Genomic DNA, 14,640 nt, shown 5'->3' on the forward strand with positions numbered 1-14,640 from the left:
TATTTGGATCCGGGATGTCCATTTGGAACAGGGCAGATTGGAAAAATATAAAAAGGCGCATCAACTATTTTGAGCATCAGCAGACACCATTTCTAAACCCATAATTCGTGGCTACTGGGGAATGATAAATGGTGTACATATACATGACAATACTAAGCTGTTTAACCAAACATAAGTAAATATTAATTAATTCATCACAGAAAACAATGAAAAAGCGAGGGAAAATCATATAGGTAGAGAAATAACTTGCACTGCTTATGGGAGATATGTGTTAACTACTATAATTATTTCATTAGGGAATATTGAAAAAGGGAAATTGCCTAATCTTATTAATGATGAGCAATTAGCCAAATGGTATTATCGTCAGTGTACAACAGAGATTGTAGTGTATTGGCAACAATCATAACAATTCCATTTAGCACAATTCATAATTTGGGGTCAGTGACACTGCCTCTTAATCAAGGTACATATTATTCAAACAACTGTGCTCAGTGGTGGGTTCCATGTCTATTTCTTTTAAAGAAATGATAATGGATCCTGACACTGTAATATTTGATCAATTGGCTTCTGGCCAGTCAGCAGGTTATCTGGAAGACAGCATCTTCAAGGAATGCTTAGGTCTACCTCAGCTACTGTGTATCACTCAGCAACACAAATCTGGAGGGCACTGCACTCAGCTTGTTGTTCCACTAAAGGATATTGATAGGTGTGCAGATGTGATGTTTTTGACATCACAATTCCATTGCATAGCCACGCTGGCCTGTACCAGTTTATTGAGTCGGAAAAGTTAGACGCTTCTGTCTCCTGCCTTGTGATGCTCACCAAATGGTGATGACCAGCAGCAAGGGTGACCTGTAATATGGATGGGCAGTACTGTGGCGTGACTAATTACAAAACATTTCTGTATGAAGACCTCATTTGTAATGTCACTACTTCAAATTTCTGCTTTATTTCTCATGAACGTAGCATTATAGGTCACACTAATTATGCCTGTTCCAGTCTTTCAAAATGAATCCATGATTCAAAGTAAACCCCAGCACCAGGATGAAATTAAAGAAATACATACCAGTTTTAAACATACATATTGAACCACTAACTTTAAATTTAAAAACATTACTGGACTGAAAAGACACTCAGACTATCCAGATTATCAATGACATGAGCAAAGCAGAACAAGCACCTCAACTAGATAAATTATCCATGATGGTGGAAATAATAATTTCCCACACCTGGATAGAAGTTGCACTTAAAGCTTTTGGTTGTATTACAGGGAGTGTTAGTTTTAATTGTATTAATTACGTGCTGTCGCTTATGCAGTTTATACTTATAGTGCTAAAACAGTATACAACTCCCATGAATGCCCTCACCTCTGCTTCATATATTAATTTGGCAAAGGTGTCATCCTGATACAATTACCAAAGCCACAAGTGGGGACCTGTTTGCCAATACATATAAGTTAGATGGAGCATACACCATGGTAATACATATTATGCGTGTGGTGTTATTATGGTATATTGAAGATAAGTTGGGTAATCACGCTGAATTGTACTACACCTACTCTTGCTCTCTTATGCTAAGTATCCCACAATACCTTGTAACAGTACTACTCAGCATTTGGCACAGAGAGACAGGGAACAAGATATATAAGTGTTCTGCCCCGGTACAGGTAGGGAGTGCCTCCATTGCCCAACTAGTTTGGAATGCTGTATTCGAAGACCCAAGAGGGATGCACCATGGAACCAGAAAAATAAGTTGAAATTGGTAGGTGGAATCTTAGAGGACATATAGAGGGTTTTAGCTTATAAACAACCCCATTAAAATAGAGGTATTTTTAGAGGTGTATTTTTGGGAAGCAAACCTTCTGTGGAAGGTGAACTGAACAAACTGTGAGAACCCACTTCCTGGAAGGATTGGTGACGTATTAGCTCTTTATTTCCTATATATTCCATACTGTTTGTCTATAGACAATAAACTGGCTGAGCTTGGTTATTTGGCCTCTTGAATATTTTTAATATCGAACTGCAAGGGCAGTCAAAACCAGCTGGCTATACATATAAATCAACAAAAGAGAATATAACCGATGGTTATACTCTCTCCACAGAGTAGAGACTGAATTGCTCTCACCTCACAGCTAGATGAGGACCCATCAGAAGCAAAATGATGCTAGGAAGCCAGAGCACAGATACAGAAGGGAGAGGGTAAAAGGGGGGGTCAGTGAGAGGAACAAGATTTTCAACACAATTTGAAGCCAGGTTCTGTACCTCTCCTGACCAAAGGAATTCCCGTTGGATACTGTTTATGAAGGAGGAGCCAAGGACTCCCACTCTCAATTACGTCTTGTTGGCAGGAGTTTCTTGTAACCAAAGATATGATTATTGTTTGTTTTGTGGTAGTACCTAGAGGCCCGTATCAGGCACCAGGCTGGGTGCTGAACAAATACATAATCAGAGACAGTTTCTTCCCGGAAGAGCTTACAAGCTAATTTGAGACAGGATGCAAAAAGTTAGTGCTCCATAACACAGGAGAGAGGAAAAAGGAAGATAATGAAAACAAAACCAGGTTGTATATAGGTTAGTTGCTGCATAATTTGTAGCACCACAACTAGATAAATTCAGCAAAAAGTAACAATGTACTGAGGCACACCAATAAAAATTTGCAGTTACCAGTTATCCTGCCAGTGAGTCCAGAATAAATACATACAAAGTGACCACATTATATAAAATCCTTTTTTCCTCTATTACTGTTGTTAAAGCCGCCCATACGCAGATGATTGATGTACTGAGTTTGGCAAAACTTTTATGCTTTGTCATGGCAATAAGTGAAATTGGAAATGAATTGATACACTAAACAGAGGGAAAAATTCAGGCAGCAGATCTGCCGAGTGGATCTCAATTTGGATGATCGCCTTTTCCTAAACAAATGGAACCTCCCTTAACAGAAATGCTTCACTTCACAGTAAGGTTCTAATCAATGCAACAACAGACATTAGATTTTTTTTTTTAATGCAAGGCAACAAAGTTTGCCCCCTACCTAGTCACAGTATGCGTCCGTCCATATGTTGACGTGCCAAATAAACTGTTCTTTTGCCAACAGACACAAGTTCTCAAACCGCTTCCCGCTTACCTGTCGATGGTTATAGATGTCATATTCTCCCGGAGGTATTGGCACACAAGCACTAGCAAAGATTCTTTTACTTCCGGACTTAGTTCTATAGAGATGAGCTACTTCTGGCTCAGAGCCCAATATGGGCACATTTAATATGTCAGCCACTGCTAAATCATCTTTGTGAGGAAGTCCACCAATGATGTAGGCTTCTTTGCCTTGGATGAGATTTTTTATTCTTTTGATTGTCTTGGGACTGTACTTCAGCTGAGTGGCCAGGCACATGTGATGGCCCTGTATAAAGATAACATTATTCTTGTTAAAAGGTGTTCTTTTCTATTCCATGAACCTAATTTATAATGTTGCACACAATAAATACATTATTAATAGCAGGCTGGGTTATGACCTATCCTGTAGCTTAGCCGTTTAAATTGATAAAAGCTGTTGGGGTGAGGCTCCATAATCGTTCACATCTTTAGTGTGTTGGAAATGGGCTCACTGGGAATAGAACTAATTACTACACATCTGTATTTATTTGATCCACGCGGAATTATCCTTCTGTCAGTCGGCAGAGATGCTGGTGGCCTTTGGATAATAGTGATTCATCTCTGCAACACTTCTGGCATGGTTTAACTCTAAAGCGTCTGCAAAATCAATACAAAAAATGAAGAAAAACCCCTATAGCAGAGAATATATTTCCCCATACAGTGCAGCAGCATTTTAAATGATTCTCTGAGAATAAAACATTTTGATTTAGCAAACCTTTCATTGATCACATTAAATTACAGGGGATATACATTTCCATTATGCAGTAGTTTTAATGGCTACAGTCAATTTGACTGCAGAGGAGGAAGCATAGATTTAAAAAAAAAAAACACAAGGGTTTCAGTTTTTCATTTCTTTTTAAAAATAAAATGTCTATCTCTGGACAGGCTGTTCATGAGAGACATCACATCATGCAAAATTAAACTAAGAACATCAGTCATGGAAGGCTGAGTCTCAGGAATATTTGCTACAACAAATCCCATGCATCCATTGCAAATTACGCAATGTATAAGTTACTTCACTGGAAATATCAAGGCACATTCAGAAAGTGAGTAAGACAGTGATGGATGCCGTGCATAGAATAGGGTTACAGACATTTAGCAGGTCAGAGATTGCTACTACACAAGAATGAAGATAACGTTCTAGAACCATATGGGAAGGAAGTTTTCTTTACAATGAGATTTCATCCACCAGTTTTGGAAAGCATTCCTATTTCTTCAACACATGTTTAAATACTCTCCTTAATAGGGGTGGACTTAAGTGTTTTTCTGAATGGGGACTTTAAGGGCTGTTTTCATTCAAAGTTCTGCAGGCTCCATGACCAGAGAAAAAAGTATAAATCTTGGACCTGGTGTCTGGGTTGGGAGCATGGTGGAGGCACCATGCTCACCCCCTAAAAAGGATGCCTCATATCGCTCAACAGTAAAGTCCCTAGCCTAATGGGGAAACAGTGCGGAGCACCAAAGAGCGTCCAAGGCTCTCTGTGAAGTTGATGGACATGATTTGGAGAGGTGTGATCCTTAAAGTTCCAGCAGGAGAAGCGAGGGTCTTGGGAGGCATAACCAAAGGGAGAGTAGCTAACAAACGTATGTCCCTGAGTTTCCTTTCTTTATTCAGCTTTAAAGCACACTCTTGAAGTTTTGTTAAGTGATATTTTTATTTTCCCCCCTGAGCAGTAGCATGGAAGCAGGACAGAAGGGCCAGCCTGACTGACCCAGGTTCAATTTCCAGTCCCGGTCACTTGCTCCCTGGGGCCAGGAGTGGTGATGCAGGGAAGAGAACTGCTGTGGGTCTCTCAATAATAGCTTCTACAGTTAATTAAGGAATGAAGGCAACAGGGTGTAAAATCTAGTTCATTCTGCCTCAGATAGTGATGTGATAGCCATGACCCAAAGTGCTGAGGGGGAGAAGATATAAAAGCAGGGGGATGTGGGGAATCCTCAGGATTCCAAAAGTGATTCCCCAAAGCATCATGCCAGCAACCAGGGATTGCCAGAGCACAAGGCTGTTTGAACCACACACCCTTCTTTCCTGGGCCGTGTCCGCCATGCAGAGAGTTGGGACCAGAGGTGGCCCAGCACCGGCTATGCAGTTATCACCACCCAGTAATTTCCCCTACACCACAATCCCCAGGCGGCAGGTTAAATCAGTATTAAGGTTGCTATGTGCTGCCAGAGCTGGGACCTGGCCCTTAGTTACAATCCATACTTAGGTACTTTGAGGATACTTCTAGGTAAATTTTAGTACAATGAGAAAAGACATTCTCTCATGAACTGAAAGAAAGGTGCATAAAACAAACCTATAAAAGGTCTAATCCAGTACTGCTTACGTAAGCAAAACGCTCCCGAAACTCACAACTACTGAAGTCACTGCTGTTTTGCCTCAGCAAGAGTGCTGCAGTAGGCTTAGCGCTGCTGTCCCTTCAGTAGGTTTGAGTCTCTTTTCGGACCACGTTCCATTGTTTGGTCTTAACATTGGCCTAACAAGTTCAAAGCTAATATTACGACAAAACCTACATTGAACACATTTAACGTTCCACACTCTTTACAAAAAAAAAGTTCTAAATTGGATTTCACTGCAATAAATACTCTTGAGGAATGAATACATGAATGGCTGTTCAGCTATAAGGAGCTAAAGTTTGAATAACAGAAATGTTTTTATTGCTACGCTTTCCTTAGCGTTATAAATCTACCAAGTTCTAAGTCCCAGACAAAGACTGAGAATGGACACTGGGCTACAGACAATGGGGATAGGACTACCTCAACTAAGTCTATAAAACTAAACTGGGATATTTATTTCCAGCAGTCTAACTAGTAGTCTAATCAGGAAAGCTCTTAAACTTGCAATAATATTTCACTGATGGGTACCAGAGCGTTACACGTTATAAAATTTCCAATTTAATTTTACTGCATCCCTCAAGCTGTAGTAATTAGAAGACAAACTCACTGGGAAGCTGTTTATAGCTTCAGGGGTGAGAATTTTGAACCTGTCCTGCAGGTCACCCATGTCCTCAGGGTTCCCAGATCTAACAGCTGCCTGCAGACCCAGGAGTTTATTGTAATACTGCAGTAACTCCTCACTCAGATGAAGGGGGCAGATGTAGATGACGTCAACGTTGGCATCTAAAACAAATGGGCACAATGTTCATTATCCGTAGAAAGGTAAACTCCATTGTGAACTGATATCTGATGATTCCTGACCATTTGCTAACAGACAGCTTCCTTAAAAGCATACTGGAAATAAAATGAGCTTTGTAATTCACAAACCTTACTGGTTTAACTGCTTTTCTGTGCTTCAGCATTTCTCTGAAGACAGGTCAGAAACCCAAAGGAATAGCTAGCTTTCAGAATTAAGTTTGCAGAACACATTTGGGGTAGAATTTCCAAAGCGTTTCAGGGGGATTGAGCAGCACAACTCATATTAACATCTATGGGAATTATGCACTACTTTAAACGTGTGTCCCATTAAACTTCAGTAAATTATAAAACTGAGCTATTAGTTCTAGGAAGCTGATGAAACTGCAGTTTCATACTCTGCTTGGATTTTGCATGGCCTGATCTTATTCTTGCCCCGTCCACGTAAATGCTCACAGTAGGCAGGGCCGTCCCCAGAGGGGTCCAGGGCCCGGGGAGGAAGTGATGAATCTGTCATTTCCAGGACTGACCGTGCCGGCCAATCACACCGGCTTGCAGGGCTCCGCCAAAGCGCGGGGCGCGGAGCAGTCGCCCCGATTAACTGTACCAAAGGGACGGCTCTAGGGTGAACAGATGTCCCGATTTTATAGGGACAGTCCCGATTTTTGGGTCTTTTTCTTATATAGGCTCCTATTACCTCCCACCCTCTGTCCCATTTTTCACATTTGCTGTCTGGTCACCCTAGACGTCTCTGACAGTAGGATGGCATTATTAACTTCTGCAGAACAAACGGGTGTGCAGATTGGCCTGTTGAATACCAAATCTGAGTGCACGCATATAAAACAAGTTGGTCTGAAAGACTGCATGTGCAAACACTTAGGTGTGAAAAACTGCCACACAACTGTAGATGCCACTTTGGAAAATTTGACCCCGTGTGTTTTTTTCTAAAACATTAATATTAGACATTGATGAGTTAACAGGCCTCATAACATCGACACTGTGTGCTGCTTTGAGATCTACAAATGAAAAATAGCACTACCAAGGTCTGATCCAACTCCCACTGAAGTCAATTGTCTTGTCTTCACTGGGAGTTGGATTGAGCCCTAAAAGTGCCAACAATGATTATTATTACATCAAGATGAAATTTAAGAAGGTGCAGTAACCAAATCTAGGGGAAAAGGTGGTAAGAAGGAAAACCTCATTTGATAAAGGACTTGGAAAAAGATATTCCACTCATTTACTTTGCTGTGGTGCACTACTGCAGGAAAACAACACATGCTAAAAAAATACGGTACATATATAGTACTCAACTGGTGTACAAAAAAATGACACAAGTTGAGGAGCTAGCCCATTGTCTAAGCTCTGATTGTGCACATAAAAAGAATGCATAAAATTCATTACCACATAATTTCAAAAAGTAATTACAATGAAGAGAACAGTCCATTTGGCCTTTGGTCAATAGTCAATATCACTTTCAGTCACTCTTGACAATTTACCAACCTGGGCAGACAAACTGCTCACCCACCCTGGCTGTGACAATGAAAAAGCTAATGATATTGCAATACTCTGTCAAAAAGTTACTTGCCCAGGGTAAAGTGGGTAAGCAGAATTTTGCAAGGCTGAACTAAAGACTGCTAGGACTACCCCAGCAACAGCTATCAAGATCTCATTTAGACATAAGCTGAAATGCATAAGGAGACTGTAGCTAATATCTGATTATATTAGTGTAAAGAAACATTCTTGATACTCTAAAGAAACCATTAAACCAATGTTGCAAGAATCTGTGCTCTTCTGTTGGGCACAAATTAAGCATCTGATATATGGTTATCTATAAACTCTATGTGTTTTACCCCTTTTTTTCAGCTTCTACTTATTTTCATTCTCAGACACCCAAATAAGTCTTTTCCTGTGCTAAGTACTAACATTTATCTAATCTAGTATTTAAGGTGGAGTGGATGAGTTCTGTGGGTTAAACACAATTTTGAAAAGTATTTGGTCCTTTTCTACGCTACAGTTCCGTTACTTGCTCAAGAATGATTGCAAACTGTAGTGAAAACAAGGCAAATGAAATGGCCCCACCCAAAATCCTGGCCAACTGGAAACCACGGCTGGGAAAATATTTATTTATTGATAGACTCTACAATGTGGTGCAACTCACTGAAAAGGACAGGTGGCTTCTGGGGTTAGATTGTAATCTTATAAACTCCTATGCAAATGAATAGGGCGTAACTGTGGAAAACTCACTTCTCTGGTTTTGAGAGACCCTTCCATTTTGCAGAAGTAAGCACTAAGGCCCTAATCTGACAGACACTTGTACATAACTTTGTGCATGTGAGTAGCCCACTGAATCCCATGGGAGTACTTCTGTATTAAAGTTACTCCAGTGCCCAAGTGTTTGTCGGATCAGAGCTGATATCTGAACACAGCAGATCAGATGAATTTTTGGACACCAGTTGAAATGTCCTATTTCTGTCTAATGGCTCCATTCCCCAAGTCTTTGCCAATGTGAAACTGTTCACATGAAAAAGGGCTGCAGGATTGGGCCTTATCTTAATTTAAATTTATGATTCTATATAAATGATTTTAATAAGTAAGAATTAAACAGGTTTCGAATAGGATTAGATTTGAAGGGAATACTGTGAACTTGATTTTTTTTTAAAATTGATTAATACTAAAAGAAAAAAAGAGTTTTTTGATAAAGCACCCTTTAATAGTATGTTCTGCACCTTTGGGCTTTTTTAAAATATGTTAACAATATTTAGGATGTTTTCTGCTCCCCTGTTTATGTTTAGAAGGGTCTTTTGGGGGATAAACAGGGCTCTGAGCAATGTCAGTCAACATGCTCAAGACCACCCCCATTGGCCCCCTCCCCTTTCCCTCTGCTGCCTATTCACTTTCAACCTCAGCTTTGCTGCTGCTGTTTCTGGTAAACAAGTTCATGCAGACCAGATAGTGCACACAAAGTGCTGTCAAAGGCACAAAGTAAAGACATGGGGAAAAAGAGAAAAAAATTAAAAATCTCTCTAATCTCCTTCAGTTGTAATCTTAGGGTTTATTTCTAGGTTATTTATTGCTAGGACCAAAATTCTCCGATGGAAATGCAATTTTCATGTTCATAGATATGAAGGTAAGAAGCAACCATTCGGTCATCAAGACTGACTCCTATACAATGCATTGATCTTCTTCCTTTTCTAACAAACAATGTAGATGTAACAAATCTATCTTTAAAAAAAAACTCCAAAAAATAAAAACCAACTGTACTATGGAAAAACAACATTAGTGCCTAGATAATATAGAAAGGCAATTACATTATTATTTTAGGCTACTGTAAATTTCTGGATCTAACATTTTTGTTACAAAGTTACTAAATGGCATTTATGAAATAATAATGACACTGAAATATATATGAATCATGTAAAGTATGTCATTCCAGGGAGCCAAGAAAGTTGGTCATTGACAAATTAATATCCTTCATTGCTTTGTTTAAAGGAGAACTGTCATGCTGGGAAAAACTTTCAAATATATGTTTCTTGTCTTATTTGCTAATTAAAAAAATTGGTTTAAATAAAGGCTTACTCTTTCCCAGCATATCTTCTCTCCTAACATGATCCTGAATGCATAATTGGCACCACCGAATTATAAGTCAGATTCTGTGGAGTGCGGAGCACCCTTGTCTGCCAAGAAATGCTCAGCACCATGCCGAATCAGATCATCTTACTTCACTGCAGAATCAAAAATAACGAGTATGTTCCTCTTATGAACATCTCACAGAGCAGTAAATGGCATAAAGGACCGATCAAGTACTGAAAAGTGTTTTTGGGTTGAAACGCTCTCTGCATTCAAGATTACTACAGCAAGGAACTCTCCCTCATCCATGCTCTTTCCCTTAAAAATGGGAGACAAACAACAACAACAAAGATGTAGGCAGCTGACTGCACTTACTATACCTAGTATGTCACACAGCCTCCCCATCTGCAAATTCTGCTGAAGAGCAAAATCAGGAGCAGCCTCACGAATGCACTGGGAATACCCTACAAAGAAAATAAGGCACCAACATCTATTAATAAAACTCCTCATCTCATGTGTATTTCAAAGAGATCAGAATTTAGATAAGCCAATTACATTTTTCCTTTGGAAGTCATTATTTAAAAATATATTTTATAGTTATTCTACCGCTAAGAATTAAATCCTTATTTATTTTAAATAAATAGTACGAAATACAAACGCAGAGCGCAATTCTGCTCCTATTCAAGTCAAAAACAAAACTGCTGCTGATATAACAGGAGAATTAGGCCAATAAAATGCATGCCAAGAAGCTGATTCTGCTACTAGCAGCTTCAATCTATTTATTTTTATTCTTTTTTCTTTTACTAATGCAGTAAAACTCCCAGTACCGGGATCATGGAAGCACACTGAGGATTTGTGACATGCAAGGATGAAAGTTTAATGCATTGTGAGAAATGCAGAGTATGCTCGAATTCCAGAAGTGTAGTTCATTGGGTTTTGCAATGCATAGCGCCGATGCAATATTTTTTAAATGTTAGCTCAGATTCATTCTTGACTGACAGCCTGATTTAGGCTAAACACCTTGTTGTCTGATGCAAGGATTTGCTGATTCTGAACACTAAAGAAAATACATGCACCAAAGAGGAGGAACAAAATAAATAAAGAAAGAAAGAAAAGCAGCTCATTTTTAGGACTAGTGGAAATCCTACTGAGAGTGTATTTTTGCTATGCCAATTTTCAGGAAAATATCATAAATTTGGACTTTTGGCCTCTTCAGTGAGCCTACAATCTCCTCATGTCTCCCTCTAACATAATTATATTTTTTAGAAACAGCTGAATGAGGCATTTAACGTTCAAACCTGGCATTCCTATAAAAGGTTTTCAATCCTTTTGTTTGTTAAGACTTCTCTGAGTGGAGGCCTTCTGAAAGAAGTGTGTTTTACCAACTAAACACACATGATATCATGTGTCTGAATTTAATTAACCATTTTTGTTAATGGACATGAGCAACATCGCGCCTATGTAAAATGAGATTTTTAAATAAGGACTGCAGTATTAGAACTTGTAGAGTGTTATAATCCCCAAATACATGCAAGTGTGTATTTTACTTGGGTTTGTGCATGTTGTTGTTACTTTTCTCTACTGTTGAAAAAAGTAAGTACCATCACAATTAAGTAAGGAGCCCTTCTGGTCAAGCAGACCATTCTATCAGCACCTTTTCCTTCAAACAAAGATAAAAGGCAACCAAAAATGCCTCATTAAAAAAGGCACCCAGAGTACAATCTCAATGACATCTGATCACTTTGTGGCAGAGGCTGTAGTGTATCGATGACTAACAACCTGTCTGGGCTAGGATTATCTATTTGAAGGGCAGATTTCTGACTGATTACATCCTCACCTTCTAAAAGACTTCTGTAAATGACATGTTTATAGTGCCTATAATCTCTAATTGTGTAGATTTTAAAATTTAGCTAATCCTAAATGAACCTGCTAGAAAAAATATTTTAATAAAAACGTAAGATCAATTGCTAATAGAGACAGTTGCCATTAAATCAATAGGATGTGCAGTCTAATATCCAGTGTTTGACATATACTCTTAAGTGGTCTGTTAACAAGATCTGGTAACATGAAGATGTTACAGTTTTCCATACATCGGCACATGGATAGCCATCTGGTATGACTAAAATTTGCTTAAATACTGAAGTATTAAATTTTGGTAAGACAACAGCATTAGATTTGCATAGGATACTGCTATTGCATCTTCTCCTTTTTTATTATAAGGAATTTGTTTTTGATCAGAAAATTAGTCATGAGTAACCAGCAGCATTCTCAAATAGTATGTCAGTGCCGTTCTATATGTATATCCATGAGTAACCAGCAGCATTCTCAAATAGTATGTCAGTGCCGTTCTATATGTATATCCATGAGTAACCAGCAGCATTCTCAAATAGTATGTCAGTGCCGTTCTATATGTATATCCATGAGTAACCAGCAGCATTCTCAAATAGTATGTCAGTGCCGTTCTGTATGTATATCCATGATCTATAGGAGCAACGCCCCAAAGGAAATACTGAGAAATTAAATTCTAAAAAGAGTTAGTCTATAAATTTCAAAGGCAACCACTAATTGCCGATGCCTCAACTTGAGACACACAGAGCTTCATTTTGAGTGGTCCCTGCGCACCCACAGCTGCCATTAACTTAAATGACAGTTGTGAATGGTCATCACCTCTCAATGTCCGTCTCAACTGAGGCCCTCAAAATTAGTGGATGCTTCTGAAAATCTTGGCCTCAGTCTCATGAAAAATTAAATTTTACAACCCCCCCAATGAGGTCAGCATGGGGAAACTGAGGCATAGATAAATTAAATAATTTGCCCAAGTCACATAATAAATCGGTGGTAGAGCAGGGACTACAATCCAGGTTCCTGACACCCTCTCATGTTTCTAATACACTAACTCTGGTGCTTAATAATGGCTAAATTTTAGACACAGGAAACAGACAACTGCTTTGCAAGCACTGTACTATACATATGAAAATAGTTTAGTATTTAGGGAACACATTTTGGCAGAAAAATTGTATTAATATTGTCATTTTGAAAATGCATAATTTTAAAAATGGCAAATATTTAAATTTTAGCCATGGAACAAATTTCAATAACTTTCACATTGCTGTAGTTCTGCAAATGCACAATATCAGCTACAATATGTAATTTTCTAAAATTCGTTACCTAGATACCAATGACATATGTCAAATCACAAATCAATGGCATGAAGATGTCACACAATAGCAAAACTCCAGTTTCACCCATTGTGTCCCATGCACCTACCAGCTAACAGCACGCACTACACCATTGGCAAGTCCTGGCGCCCAGGGCCGTAGCAACAAAGAACATGGCCCCCTCCGAACGTATGTCCGGGCGGGGCCCCTTACAATGCAGAAACTGGAATGCGGCATTTGTTTTGCCACTTTTAGGGGCCCCCTTCCTTGCGGGGCCCCCTCCGGTCGGAGGGTATGGAGGGCGCTCGCTACGCCTCTGCTGGCGCCTGTTACATGCTCTGGCTGGTGAGCCAGTACTACTCATTAAAGAAGCCTCTTTCAGTTCCACCTATTGCAGCTTCAATCACCTTCACAGTATCACAGAATCATAGAAATGTAGGGCTGGACAGGACCTAGCGAAGTCATCAAGTCCAGCCTCTGCACTGTGGCAGAACCAAATAAACCTAGACCACCCCTCAAATGGTGTTTGTCCAACCTGTTTTTAAAAACCTCCAATGATGGGGATTCCACAGCGCCTTGGAAGCTTGTTCCAGAGTTTAACTAAACTTATAGTAAGAAAGTTTTCAACAATATCTAGCCTAAATCTCCCTTGCTACAGATAAAGCCAATTACTTCTTGTCCTATCTACAATGGAAATAGAGAACAATTGATCACTGTCCTCTTTATAACAGTCCACAGTTAATTTACATTTACTATGATTACATTTGCAGGCAGTGCGCTGTGAATATACCGTGTACTTCCACTTTTGAGATGTGCAGTTATGCATTTGTTTTAGGTCTAACTAATACTTTGGGCAGCTGGGTTTGGTTTGAAAGGGTCTGAAATGTTCAAGCAATTTTGCAACTATAGAATCTCTGAATATGAGCTCAAGCCATAACCATAGATCCTCTTTTGAGTCACAGAATCACAACTTTGGATGGTGTATACTGACAGCATGGGTAGATCATGCTTCCAATTGGAGCTGAAATCAATGATGTGGTAATATTTTGGCGTCCCAAACCTGCAGCTTATCAGAGCTTGGTGATATGCCCTTTCACTCACATTCAGCACCAATCCAATGGCTAAACTGGACTACAGAAAAGCTCAATCTCTTAGAGCAAGAACTGTGGATTTCCAAGTGCAATGTGTGATCATGGTACCGAAAGAACACTGAGGGTCTGCTTCTCTAACACCAGCTTCACACCAATCTAGCTCCATTGACTTCAATGGAGTTACTCCCAATTTACACTGGGGTAAATGAGAAGAGAGTCAGAGAAAATGGGGAGTAGAAGGTAATGGTAAAGGGACTACTGTTGCCTGCCCATCTCAGCCCCTGCCAGGACTCACTACCCTTTCTAAATACGTTTTGCGGGTCCCCATCAGTGCCTGGCCCTAGCAAAGAACCCGTAACACCTTTCAGAACTGCCTTTGAAAATAAAAGCAGTGGTACGCCTTTGCAGAGAGGTGGCAAAGACAAAAAGGTGTAAGAAAGTTGGGGTTGGGGTTTTTTCCCTGCAGAAAAAAGAGGGAAGAAAGATAGCTGGAGTTTAACCAGCGGATACTGCCTAATATATTGGGCACATGTGCTAAAACAG

General features: G+C 39.5%; 1 protein-coding gene across 4 annotated transcripts in view; it reads right to left on the reverse strand.

Annotated features, from left to right (window-relative positions):
- Positions 1-14,640, reverse strand: part of IQCH (IQ motif containing H) — a 111,355-nt gene that overhangs the window by 62,357 nt on the left and 34,358 nt on the right. For 3 of the 4 annotated variants that reach the window (XM_024107221.3, XM_024107219.3, XM_024107222.3), the window contains exons 11-13: positions 10,229-10,312; positions 6,094-6,269; positions 3,124-3,396 (exon numbers count right to left, since the gene is read on the reverse strand). In XM_024107221.3, the coding sequence (XP_023962989.2) occupies positions 3,124-3,396; positions 6,094-6,269; positions 10,229-10,312 (533 nt within the window). Of the gene's footprint in view, positions 1-3,123; positions 3,397-6,093; positions 6,270-10,223; positions 10,313-14,640 lie in introns of all 4 variants that reach the window. The other variant, XM_065559173.1, reaches the window with a different exon arrangement.

The sequence above is a fragment of the Chrysemys picta genome, chromosome 10 (assembly GCF_011386835.1).
Source record: "Chrysemys picta bellii isolate R12L10 chromosome 10, ASM1138683v2, whole genome shotgun sequence".
In the NCBI taxonomy this organism is placed as follows: domain Eukaryota; kingdom Metazoa; phylum Chordata; order Testudines; family Emydidae; genus Chrysemys; species Chrysemys picta.